At 50.6% G+C, this 12,673-nt stretch overlaps 1 protein-coding gene across 1 annotated transcript in view; it reads right to left on the reverse strand.

Moving 5' to 3' along the window:
• The window catches only part of DTX4 (deltex E3 ubiquitin ligase 4), a 37,214-nt gene extending 24,551 nt beyond the window's left edge, over positions 1 to 12,663 (reverse strand). The window contains exons 1-2 of the mRNA XM_004389297.2: positions 12,453 to 12,663; positions 1,069 to 1,792 (exon numbers count right to left, since the gene is read on the reverse strand). Coding sequence (XP_004389354.1) covers positions 1,069 to 1,792; positions 12,453 to 12,663 — 935 coding nt within the window. The remainder of the gene's footprint in view (positions 1 to 1,068; positions 1,793 to 12,452) is intronic.
• Positions 12,664 to 12,673: the final 10 nt, after the last annotated feature.

Raw genomic sequence — 12,673 nt, forward strand, 5'->3', positions numbered from 1 at the left:
GCGCAGTGATTAAAGTGCTCGACTGCCAACCAAAAGGTCGGTGGTTTGAACCCACCAGCCACGCCCTAGGAGAAAGATGTGGCAGTCTGCTTCCATAAAGATTACAGCCTTAGGAACCCTATAGGGCAATTCTACCCTGTCCTTTAGCGTTGCTATGAGTTGGAATAGACTCAACGGCAGTGGGTTTGGTTGTTTTTTGTTCTTTTTTTAAATTATCACTTTGTATGAATAAACTTTAACCCTCCCAGCAACCCTAACATGCATATTATTGCCAACACTTTTACAGATGAGGAAGTCAGGACTCTATGGTGTTAGAGATTTTGCCCAAAATCACATGGCTAGTAAGAGGCAAAGTCTCAATTAGAACCCAGATCTGTTGGACCCCAAAGAGTCCCTGGGTAGTGCAAATGGTTAACACACTTGGCGACTAACTGAAAGGTCTGTGGTTCGAGTCCACCCAGAGGTATCGCAAAGAAAGCCCTGGCGATCTACTTCCAAAAAATCAGCCACTGGAAACCCTATGGAGCACAGTTCTACTCTGACACACATGGGGTCACCATGAGTCGAAATCGACTCCATGACAGCTGGTTTTGGATTGGACCCCAAAGGCCAAACCCTTCCTCACCCACAACAGCATGCCACCTTCTTCCACCTGCAGCCAGGGGTTCAGGGAAAGACCCATTGCCATCAAGTCGATTCCAACTCATGGTGACCTCATGTGTGTCGGAGTAGAGCTGCATAAGACAAAGAGCTTAACTCCTGGTCCACCCTCTTTAACCTCTGACCTAGAAGATCAGACATGCCCTGTGTCTGCAATGGTGGATTCCCTGGGTGGCACAAATGGTTAAGTGTTGGACTACTAATCCAAAGGCTGGTGGTTCAAACCCACCCAGAGGCACCTTGGAAGATGGCGGAGTGATCTGCTTCTGAAAGGTCACAGCCTTGAAAACCCTATGGAGCAGTTCTGCTGTGTACACATGGGGTCACCATGAGTTGGGATAGACTCCACGGTAACTAACAACAAGACCACAATGAGGCAATGCTTGGAGGCAGTTCTGCAGCACCTACCCAGAGGCGATCAGGACCCGGGACTGGGCGATGGCCAGCCGCTGCAGATTGGTACGATTCAAAGTCGCCAGGGCCACTCTTCCAGTCTTGCCATTGGCTCCTGGGGGGCTGGCAGGAGAGCCCGCAGTAGCCCCCGCCGCTGTGCTAGAGGTTTGTCGCCGGCTTGCCTGGGATGGGACAGTTTTTACGGGGCCCCGGATGGTGCCTGTGCCATCCAGTGGTTTGGCCCCAGGGCCTGGTGGTGGGGGCAGCTTGACTGCTCCAGATGGGGGCATGTTCTTGCGGGCCGCTGGGGGCTGCAGGGGTCCGGTGCTCCCACTGACCACGGCCGCCTTAACGCTCATCACCAAGACACACTGTGGGCAGGAGCAAGGTGGGGTGGGGGGCGAGGCGGCCGACCCAGGGTTGGCTGGCCAGGACTGGGTCTTGGGCAAGGTGCCAGTGACCATGGGGTAGATGAGGTCGAGACGCCGCCGGACACGGCGCTGGCGCTGGGTCTGCCGGTTGATCTGGCCCATGGTGTTGAAGTCAATGACGTAGCTAAAGCCGATGGAGGTGAGGTCGATCCAGGGGTGCTGCTTCTCATAGGCATGCTGGATGGTGATGCCCACTTCCATGTCATAGGGCGTCCAAGAGCCATTGTCGTTCTCCCACTCCCACACCACGCCCTTCCCAGGGGCTGAGGACGGGTCGTAGTAGTTGCGGCGAACTGGACGGAGGGTCCCTGCCAGAGTGGGACAGAGTAGAGGGTCAGAGACAGCATGGAATGACACTTGATTGTGTTACACTAATAGGCAAACATTAACCAAGTCCTAATGGAGCCCTGGTGGCTCAGCTGGTTAAGAGCTTTGCTGCTAACCAAAAGGTCGGCAGTTCAAATCCACCAGCTGCTCCTTGGAAACCCTATGGGCAGTTCTACTCTGTCTTACACAGTCACTATGAGTCAGAATTGACTCGACAGCAACGGGTTTGGTTTTTCGGTTTAGCGAAAGTCAGGCACAGCGCTGCATGTTGGCGTATCAGCTTTGAGTGAGATTCATTCCTGTCTTTAAGGAGTTTACAGTCAAACAAAGGCAGAGCTGACCAGTTACACATGAAGGATGCAGGAGGCAGTGCAAGGCAGTAGAAAGAGCATCTCCGGCTTGGAGTCAAGAGACCTTGATTTGTGGCCACGTTTGTCCCCTTACTAAAGAAAAAACTAAACCTGTCGCTGTTAAGTCAGTCCTGCCTTATGGCGACCCCACGTGTGTCAGAGTAGAACTGCACTCCATACGGTTTTCTTGGCTATAATCTTTTTGGGAGAAGTCCCTAGGTGGTGCACACGGTTAAGTGCTCGACTACTAGCCGAAAGGTTGTCAGTTCAAATGCACCCAAAGGCACCTCAGAAGACAGGCTTGGTGATCTGCTTCCAAGAGGTCACAGTCTTGAAAGCCCTATGGAGCAGTTCTACTCTGCGCACATGGGGTTGCCATGAGTCAAAATCGACTCGACACCAGCTAACAACAACAACAACAACAACAATCTTACTAAGGTAGGTCACCAGGCCTTGCTTCCGAGGTGCCTCTGGGTGGACTCAAACCTCCAACCTTTCAGTTAGCAGCCAAGTGTGTCAACATTTGCACCACCCAGGTACTCCACTAGCTAATACAGAACACTCCTTTTCTCCCATGGGAAACAGGATAATAACTACTTCATGGGGTTTTCGTGAAGATTAAATATGTCACTTATCCATTCAACAAATATTATGGAGAGGTCTGTAGGTGCCAAGTATGGGATCTCACATGTGCCCTGTAATTTGCACTAAGGCATAGAAAGCCCTGGACGCAGAGTTGTTGTGGTGTGCCATCCAGTCGATTCCAACTCACAGTGACCCTGTATGACAGAGTAGAACTGCCCCATAGGGTTTCCAAGGCTGTAATCTTTACAGAAGCAGATTGCCAGGTCTTTTCTCCTACAGAGCGACTGGTGGGTTCCACTGCCAACCTTTTGGTTAGCAGCCGAGCACTTAACCATTGCACCACCAGGGCTCCTAACCCATAGTCAACCAAAACCAAACCCATTGCCGTCGAGTCAATTCTGACTCATAGGTGTTCATATATACCATATCCCTTCTCCCCTGCTCCTCTAAATTGCACCTTCCCCTCCCCCCTGAACCAGGGCTTTGGAGGAAAAGCCTAGAGAACAGAAGGGAAGACTCTGCCTCCATCCTGGAAGGCTTCCCAGAGGCAGTGGCAGTTGAGCTGGCTCCCAGCACCTTCATGGGCGTGGTAAAAAACAATAATAATAATAAAGGTCATGATAATAATTTTGTCTAACATCTTTCAAGAAGCTCAAATTCTCCTAAAGATAAGATTTTCTTAATTTCTACAGTCTCACAAGGGGCAGCGAAGAGGTCAGGGTTATTACAGGTGCTTCCCACTGAGGAGGCTATGGGAACCAGAGGAACGATTGATTATGCAGGGTATGCAGAAATGAACCAGCAGAACGGAAGGGAACTAAGCCTGTAACTGTTGCCTCTTTCTCTCCAACTCACCCAAAACCCAAATTCAGACCCACCCCAACCAGGGCTCATTTCATTGGGGGCGGTGGCGGGGGAGGGGGGCGTCCGACAGTGCTGTGATCTTGGCGTCTGTCAGATTAAACTCCAATCGATCAAAACGGTGGGAAAAGGCTCTCCTCGGCTGGCCTCTGACCCACCCCCTCCTCCAACCCACAGGGAGACACCAAGAGTGGGGACAGAATCCCATTCAAAGGGGGAAGAAAGGAAACAATGGCTATTCAGGCCTTTGCTGGGGTCGTAACCCGCTCCCCACCCCATTTCCAAGCCCCTTAATGACCCAAAACATCAACATTCAGAGGCTTGGAGGGGAAAGCAGAACAATCCCCTATTCAGCCCCAGGACCTCTGCAGGGGTACATGGGGGCAGCAGAGGAGAGGAGGAAGGGGGGCGACAGTTCCCTCCATTTCCTCTCCAAGTAGCTGAGGAACAAGGAGCGTGGGCGCTGGCTCCACCCGTGTGGTTTCGCCCCTTCCAGTTCTGAAAGGAAGCCTCAGTTTCCTCATCTGCAAAATCTCTCTCCTCGACAGGTATTTCACAGGGTGTATTTCAGGATTAAAGGCAAGAATGAATATAAAGTGCTAAAATAGCACCTGTCCCATAGCAAGAGCTCAAGAGAAGTTGGTGATTATTATTCTAATTTATTTTCTACTCTATATCCAAGCAGGATTGAGAAGTCATGGGGAGTTTAGTTCAGGGGTATGGTGTGTGTGTGTTCACATAACTCACATTTGCACAATCTTTATTACTTAGAAAGGACCATCACATGGCCCATCCCATCTGATCTCCCGGGCTTTCCTATGAAACTTCTTTTACAGATGAGGAAATCAGGTTTGGCAGCTTAAATGGCACTACTGTAAATTCTCTTTGGGGTAGCAGGGACCATGTATTTGAGCAATTCTCACAAATGTGATTAAAAGGCATTTTACACAATAGTGTTGTCAATCCTGGAGATGCCCTGGCTCTCGCATACCTTTCCAGTGTATCTTCCTCTACCCCCTATATTTTCCTCAAAGTCTGCCAAACAGATGACCCTTTTATCCTCATATATTCCCTCATGGTTCTCTGACTCCACCCCCACTATCCACCAGAATTCTTCTGTTGAATGCCCTCCTTTGCCATGTTTTCCTATTAAAATTCTCCTTATCATTCACTTTCTCTCTGTCATTTGACACCCATTTCTTGGTTTCCAAATTCAGGCCCCACCCTCAGGAGGTAGAATTCAGAAATCCAAGGTGCATATCTGGCTATTCCTGATCTAAGTGGCCCCTCTGAGCCAGTTTTTCTGCACTTTTAATTCAGTGTCTTAAATGGCAGGGGTACCACTATGTGGCTGCCTAGCATGGTGGCTGGCAGTAATGACCCCCAAAACAGTCACTATCGAGTCGATTCCAACTCATGGTGACCCCGTGTGTCACAGAGTAGAAGTGCTCCATAGAGTTTTCTTGGCTGTGATCTTAACGGAAGCAAGATAGCCAGGCCTTGTCTTCTGCAATACTGCTGGGTGGGTTCAAACCGCCAACCTTTAGGTTAGCACTCAGGCGCCAAGAAAATCCTATGGAGCAGTTCTACTCTGTAACACACAGGGTCGTCATGAGTCAGAATTGACTCGACAGCAACTAACAACAATCTTTACGGAAGCAGACCACTAGGCCTTTCTTCCGTGGTGACACTGAGTGGGTTTGAACCGCCAACCTTTAGGTTAGTAGTCAAGCACAAACCACTTGTGACACCCAGGGACTTAGAGGGCTCCATAAACTGTGATGGATTAGAGACCTCTGGCTATTTGGCATTTAATCATTTGTCACATACTGCTGAGCACCCACCAGTTGCTAGGAGGAAAGCGAAGATTCAGGCCCTCCTCAAGTAGCTCGTAGACGAAAACTGGAGGCAGAAACCAAGAGTGCAAATGACAATTTACGAGACAGAGTATGCACCAAAAAGCATACCAACAAAATGCCATGTTGGCAGGAAATCTGACCACATCACCTTCCTGCTTAAATCCCGTCCCTGACTTCCCCTTAGATAAGGGCCAAAGTCCCCGCCATTCACCAACCCCTGCAGCCCCCCATCTTGCATCATACTTCCTCCTCACACCCCAACACACTCTGCCCACGTTTCTGCCACATGGACCTTCTTCAGTCTCTCACTCTCACCAAGCTTCTCCAATTCTGGGCCTTTTCACAAAGTTGGTCCCTCTCCCCAAAACATACTGGTGTCCTCTTCCCTCTCATCCTTCCTTCAAATATCGGCACATTCTGCAGAAAGCCTCTTTGGGCTGCCATGAGCAGTCAAATTCTAGTTCCTATTCTTTTATTATGGAAACCGTGGTGGCGTAGTGGATAAGTGCTATGGCTGTAAACCAAAAGGCTGGCAGTTCAAATCCACCAGGTGCTCCTTGGAAACTCTATGGGGCAGGTCTACTCTGTCCTATAGGGCCACTACGAGTCGGACTCGACAGCAATGGGTTTGGTTTTATTCTTTTATTATTATTATTATTGTGGCAAATATACAGGTGAAGATCCCCGGTGGTGCAACAGTTAGATGCTCAGCTGCTAACTGAAAGGTTGGCGGTTTGAACCCAATCAGCCCATCTGCGGAAGAAAGAATTGGTGATCTGCTTCCATAAAGATTATAGCTAAGAAAACTATATGTGGGCAATTCTATTCTATCTCATGGGGTCACTATGAGTCAAAAATCAACTCGACAGCACCCAACAACAACAAATATATAGGTAACAAAAGGTCTGCCATTTCAACCATCTTCACATGTATAGTTCAGTGACATTATGTTCTTCATGTTGTTCAGGAGCCCTAGTGGCTCAGTGGTTAAGATCTCGGCTGCTAATCAAAAGGTGGCAGTTTGAATCCACCAGCTGCCCCTTGGAAACCCTAGGGGGCAGTTCTACTCTGTCCTATAGGGTCAGAATCGACTCACTGGTCTCAGCAATTTTTTTTTTTTTTTTTTGGTATGTTTTCAACTATCACACTTAACTGTTCCTGAATTTTTCCTATTCTTTATCGCACTTACCTCAATGTGCAATTACACATGTATTTGTGTGGCTAATTTGATCAATGTCTGTCTCCCTCACAAACTCTCAGTCCCGTGAGAGTGGGCATTAAGGTTTCTGCTCAGCGCGAGGGTTGCTGTGAGTCGGAATCGACTCAACGGTACCTAAGAACAACAACAACATATCCCCAGTGCTGGCTGTGCCCTAGAGTTCAATAAATGTCAACTGAATAAATGAAGTAATGAGGGTTTGGAGAACATTTCAAGAAATGGATGACAAATGGCATGGGACTTGAATGATAAGAATTTCAATAGGCAAAAATGGCAATGGAGGGCATTTCAGAAGGGATCTGGTGGATAGTGAGGGAGGGGGTCAGAGAACTATGAGGGAATCTCTAAGGGCAAAACGGTCATCTGTTTGGTAGAAGTAGAGGAGATTAAACCAGAAAGGTATGCTAGAGCAAGGGCATGTCATTGATAGCCGCTGTTGAGTAGGTCCAGGACTCATGGCAACTCCATGCACAATGGGATGAAATCCTGCCCAGTCCTGCTCCATCCCCGTGATCGGTTGAGGATTGAACTGATGTGATCCATAGGGTTTTCGCTGGCTCATTCTTGGAAGTAGATCACCAGGCCTTGCTTCCTAGTCTATCTTAGTCTGGAAGCTTCAGTGAAACCTGTTCAGCATCATAGTAACATTCAAGCCTTCATTGACAGATGGATGGTGGTGCACATGAGGAGCATTGGCTGGGAATTGAACCTGGGTCTCTCCAGCATGGAAAGTGAAAATGCTATCACTAAACCACCATTGTGAAATGCCAGGCTGTGGTGGGTTTACTTCGTAGGAAATGAGGAGCCAGCGAAGTTTGGTAAGCAGAGAAGTGACAAGACCAGGTGAGAAGTAATGAGAGTGTTGGCAGTGAAAATGAAAATGAGGGGACAGACTGGAGAGACCTCTCTGAGAGGAAATGAGTTAAGGCCTGACAATGAGTAGCTGGACGCTTTCAAAGTGAAGTTCAAGGATCACCTGCTTCTCCTGGGATACAGATCAGCAATGTACTCTACACCTGTGGGTCAGCATCTCCAGGGACCGGGCGGGGGAATCTGCATGTGAACAACTGTCCTGGGTTTTCATCATGCATACCAGAGTCTGAGCTGCTGGTCCACATGGTCTATGTACCTACAGATATTGGGCACCCAAGGAAGATTCTGAATGACAAAATGAGTCAAAGAATTCTGAGGCTTTGACCATGGGCAATGGTGAAGTGGAGGCGCCATTAACAGACAGTGGAGTGTCAAGAGGAAGAGCTACTTTTTTGGACGGAAAGTTCTAGAGTTCGGTTCAGCTTGAGAGATGCTGGAGCAGGCCCAGTAGGTAGGAAGGTAGAAACAGTAGTTACACCTCTCACAACGAGCCTTTGGGACAAGAGAGATGGTGGGGTTTCATTCTCTAATTATTTTCAGAGACCAACCTGTTTGGAACGAGCTAGTCATGGACATTTCTAGAAGAAGGACCATGAACTAAATGATCTGAGGAAATTTCATCCGGTCCTAAGATGCAGTGACCCAAAAGTCTCTAACAGGATAGGAATAGAGGATGTTCACAGGAACAAAGAGAAAGAATGTTGTTTTTTCCTATCAGCTCAGACACCCATACCCCAAAACACCGAGGGTGTTTTAGTTCCTGGAAAATGAGAAGCAACGCCTTCTAGGCACGACTTGAGGTCTCTGGGGCATTTTGCCCACATCTGCTCAAGTAACTCACTGTTGCTACAGCTTTCACTGTGTCAGGAAACCCCAGGCCTCTCTCAGGGGCACCTCCCTCCCCCTGCCAGAATGTTTCACGTGGGCAAAGACTTGGATGTTTTGTTATTGCTATATCCTGGGCAACTTGAACAGGTGGGTGTTTGCTAACTGTTTACAGAATGAAGCTCTGCCATTTACTAGTGTTGAACCTTGAACAACTTAATCTCTTTCAACTTGTTTCCGTTTCTATAAAATGGGAGTGACAATAAGGTTCTTCATAAGATTGTTTGAGCATTAAACAAGATAATGTGTGCAGTGTGCTTGGCACAATGCCGGCACACGGTGATCCTCGATGCTGTAACTGTCTTGTGGTCATCATGATACCTGCCCCTCCGCTCCTGTGCTCACACGGAGTGGGGAGGAATATTGAGGGGGGGCTGCTGTCACACTCTTTAATCAGACCCACTCTCTCTGCATCTGACCCTTCTCAGTGCATAAAAATCATGTCGTTATTGTTGTTAGTTGCATTGAGTCAATTCTGACTCATGGCAATCCCGTGTTTGCAGAGTAGAACTGCTCCATAGGGTTTTCAAGGCTGTGACCTTTCAGAAGCCGATCACCAGGCCTGTCTTCCAAGGTGCCTCTGGGTGGGTTTGAACCATCAACCTGTCGCCTAGTAGTCCAGGGCTTAACTATCTGCACCATCCAAGGACTCCATAAAGGAGGCCGAACTTGCACAGAAGCAGAGCTGGAAAGAACCCTGCCCTCACACCATGCTGACTCTTATTAGCATCATCACTGGGGCTGGGGCCAAACCCATTCACCTGCTCATGTGCATGGTGGGAGGAAAGGGCAGGAAGGAATATTAAGGGTACTCTTCATTCCACAGAGGAAAATGAGGCCCCAGCAGCCTAGGGACTTGCTCAAGGTCACGTAGTAAGCCAGTGAGTCCAGGATAAGAGCCCAGGACACGTCTCCACTCCCAGCCCGGGCTTCACCACCCTGCGGCTGGGACCCTGGCGATGGCAACGCCCAGGTGTGTTGGAAGAAACGGGAAAGTGATGCTGAAGATGAAGGCTGGTGGAAAGGACCCCCAACCAAGGCTTTCGGAAGTACCCCTTGCCCCTCCCTTCCAGATTCTCTGGCCCCAGATGCAAATGAACCCAGGCCTAAGGAGGCCAGGGGAAGGAGAGGCCCCAGGGCAGACACAGGCAGGAAGACAGTGTCTGCCGCATCTCAGCAACTTCCCTGGAGTCAGGCTGGATGAGGGCACATGCCCCGGGGAGTGGAGAGACGAGGACTGGGCAACAAGGAGGCAACTTCTAAGAAGACAAAGCTCCTGTGTCAAGAAATGTCTCCACATACAGAGGCAACAAAAAGGAGAGGAATTGCCTCTGGGCAGAGGACTTCAGCTCTCCTTTGTTTACTGGATGTTTCTGGTTCCCAGCTTTAAATTGTGGCTTAGATTCGGTGGGTAATTTAATTAGACATTGCCAGGGCTTGGCTGAGGTTGTCTGGGAGCTGGTGGTTTAAAGTTCCTACCCTGTCATGGCCTCATCAATGAGCTATATTGAGAGGAGCTGTGTGTATGTTCGCGGAGAAGGGAGAGGAGGGGGTCAGAGCCCAGCACCCGGAAGATAGGCCTATTCTAACTTGACAGGCTCCCCGACAGACCAGCATTCCTGGGAACGCAGCCCAGGGCCTTCAGCACCCAGCACAGGAACTGGCACGGAGCGGGTGGGGGTGGGGGGTTGGTGCTCAGTATGTGCTGACTGACAGGGGACTGGACTGAGTAGATGAAATCAAAGCACGCAAAGAAAGATAAGAATGTATCAAGTGGACCTCAAAGAAAAACAATAATGTAAAAAACACTCTGAGGGCATCTTTAAAATGATCTCAGGGTCCGTCTTCTGCCTCTGTTCTAAAATCTGAGGAGCCTCACCCTCTGACTCAACTACTGACAACCAGGCCCTGGTCAGCCGGCCTGCTCCTCAGGTAAGAATGGTCAGACCTGGGGGAAATAGCTTCTGTTCTTCGGCCCAGTTTTCTCTAGAACTTCACTTGTTCCGAAAGGGTCTTTCATGCCGTGACCCTTCCTGGGTATTATGATCCTTCTAAAAATTCAGTTACTGTCAAGTTGATTCTGACTCATGGCACCCCCATGTGTATCCAAAGAGAACTGTGCTCTAGAGGGTTTTTAATGGTTGTTTTTTTTTTTGGAAGTAGATTGCCAGGCCTTTCTTCCAAGGCACCTCTGGGTGGACTTGAACCTCCAATCTTTAGGTTAGCAGTCGAGTGCTTAACCGTGCCTGCCAGGGACTCCATGACCCTTTTAGTTTCCCCCCAAAGATAGATTAAGCCTTCATCCTTCCCAAATGTTGGAGAGGGACTAGGGCCTTTATGTCCCCAGGGTGATTCTCCATATGCTTCAGAGATTTAGTCTGAAATAGAAAAGCTAACACCTGCTGGTCTATTCTGAGCAGGACTGGAATTCCCTGTCAGGTGTCCGAACTGCTGGTCTCCTTGGTCCCACTTCCTTGCCTGAGCTTTGTTGCCACACACAGGCGCAAGCACACGTGCGCTCACACAGACACACACACACATCCCCTCCCCCATCTGACACCTCCACCCTCACCTCCAACCTCTATCCAAATTGCACAATTACATTCTCTCCCTCTCCCTCAGCCCCACCCCCTCCCTTTCCCACCAGGGTTTAAGGCCCTCCAGATGCTAACACTTTGGGGAAGCCTTTCCCCAGAAAGCCTTACTCAAGCGGACAGTGTCTGCAAGGTCCTTGGCACAGAGGTTGCTGGGAGTTACGACTATAAGGTTGGAGACCAAGGGTGGAAAGTTGCCCCTTTCCCATGACAATCCCAATTAGCAGACAGGATGTGGGGGCTTTCTAAAGAGGCTGAGATGCTCAAACAGCTGTTCTCTGACCCTCTGGGACTCTGCCAGTCATCTCTAAGCTCCCTCCCCACCACACCTGCCTCTGCAGGCTTCTAGGTTATTCTCTGCCTATGCTGAAAGCCCAGGCGGAATTCTAGAATCTTCCCCCACCCTGCCCCCCTCACTCACTGAAGAGATTCCTGGGGAGACAGGGGACACTTGTTCTCGGTTGTCAACAAAGCCTCGATATACTGAGCCAAGCAAAGTGATGCAGCTCTGCCCTGCTCCCCCCTCCAGTGACACCCTGCCACCCTGACCCCCATTCTGTAGGCTCCCTGCCTCCCCCTGACCTGGAAAGGCTCGTCAGCTGAGAGGCAGGGCTGCAGGGGCCACAGTGGCAAACTGATTCTCATAAAAAGATAGTTTAGCTTTCTAGGGGGCTAGCATATCTTTCCCTCTGAGGCCACGGTTTCAGGAAGAAGCCCAGGGACAGTTTCTCCTTAGGAATCCGCTTCCTCCTCCTGGACAAAGGGAGCGGCTTCCCCGCCTGGCATTCCGAGCCCCCTCCTCCCCTTCGTCTCTCCATCTGCTCTGGCCTGTTGCTTCAGCACTCAGAGTGCGAGGGCAGCCACAGCAATGCCACAGCGTCCAGGGTATTTCATCCCCCGAATCCCGCGAATGCCAGGCTCTCCTCCCGCGGAGACCCGGACCCTTCCCGTACCCGTCTACGGCTAGAGCCTCCAGGGGAATCCCTTCTTCCTTCCCCAGAACCGACAGGGAGGGGCAGAGCGGGGGGGAAGGGCGGCATATATGTCAGGCCTGAGGCAAAGCAAGGTCGGCCTAGGAGTGCAGGATGAGCGCCTTTGCGAGGGGCTGGTATGGCTGGTGGCTGGGGTCGCCCAGAATGTCTACACAGGAGGATTTCGAGCCGTCAAACGCTGCAAAGGGGGCGTGGAAGGGGGTTCTTAGGGACTGGATTGAAGCTGAGTTGAACACTGATACTACATGGTTGGACGTTTATGGGGGGTGCTTAAGAGGATCGTGGGGAGCAAAGCGGCCCCACACCACCTCTTGGTAACCCCTACTGCAACGGGGTGCCTACTGGGTGGCCGGCGGGCGGCTGAGGCAGGAGATCCTGCTCAGGGAGGGAGGTGGGCGCAGGAGGGCAGGGGCGACCGCTCACCCGTGTCCTGGCGGAACTGGTTCATGGACTGCAGGTCGATGATGTAGGGCGCTAGACGGCTGTCCACCTGGCCCAGCACCACGCTGCCCCCGGCGCGGGGACCAGCGCGCACCACCGCCTCGATGTGGTGGCTCACGGCCGGGCTGTAGGGCCTCCAGCGGCCGTGCTCGTTCAGCCATTCCCAGACCACCACGGCCGAGGCCAGGAGCATGGCGAGCCCG

Source organism: Trichechus manatus, unplaced genomic scaffold, assembly GCF_000243295.1.
Source record: "Trichechus manatus latirostris isolate Lorelei unplaced genomic scaffold, TriManLat1.0 scaffold00240, whole genome shotgun sequence".
Lineage (NCBI taxonomy): Eukaryota > Metazoa > Chordata > Mammalia > Sirenia > Trichechidae > Trichechus > Trichechus manatus.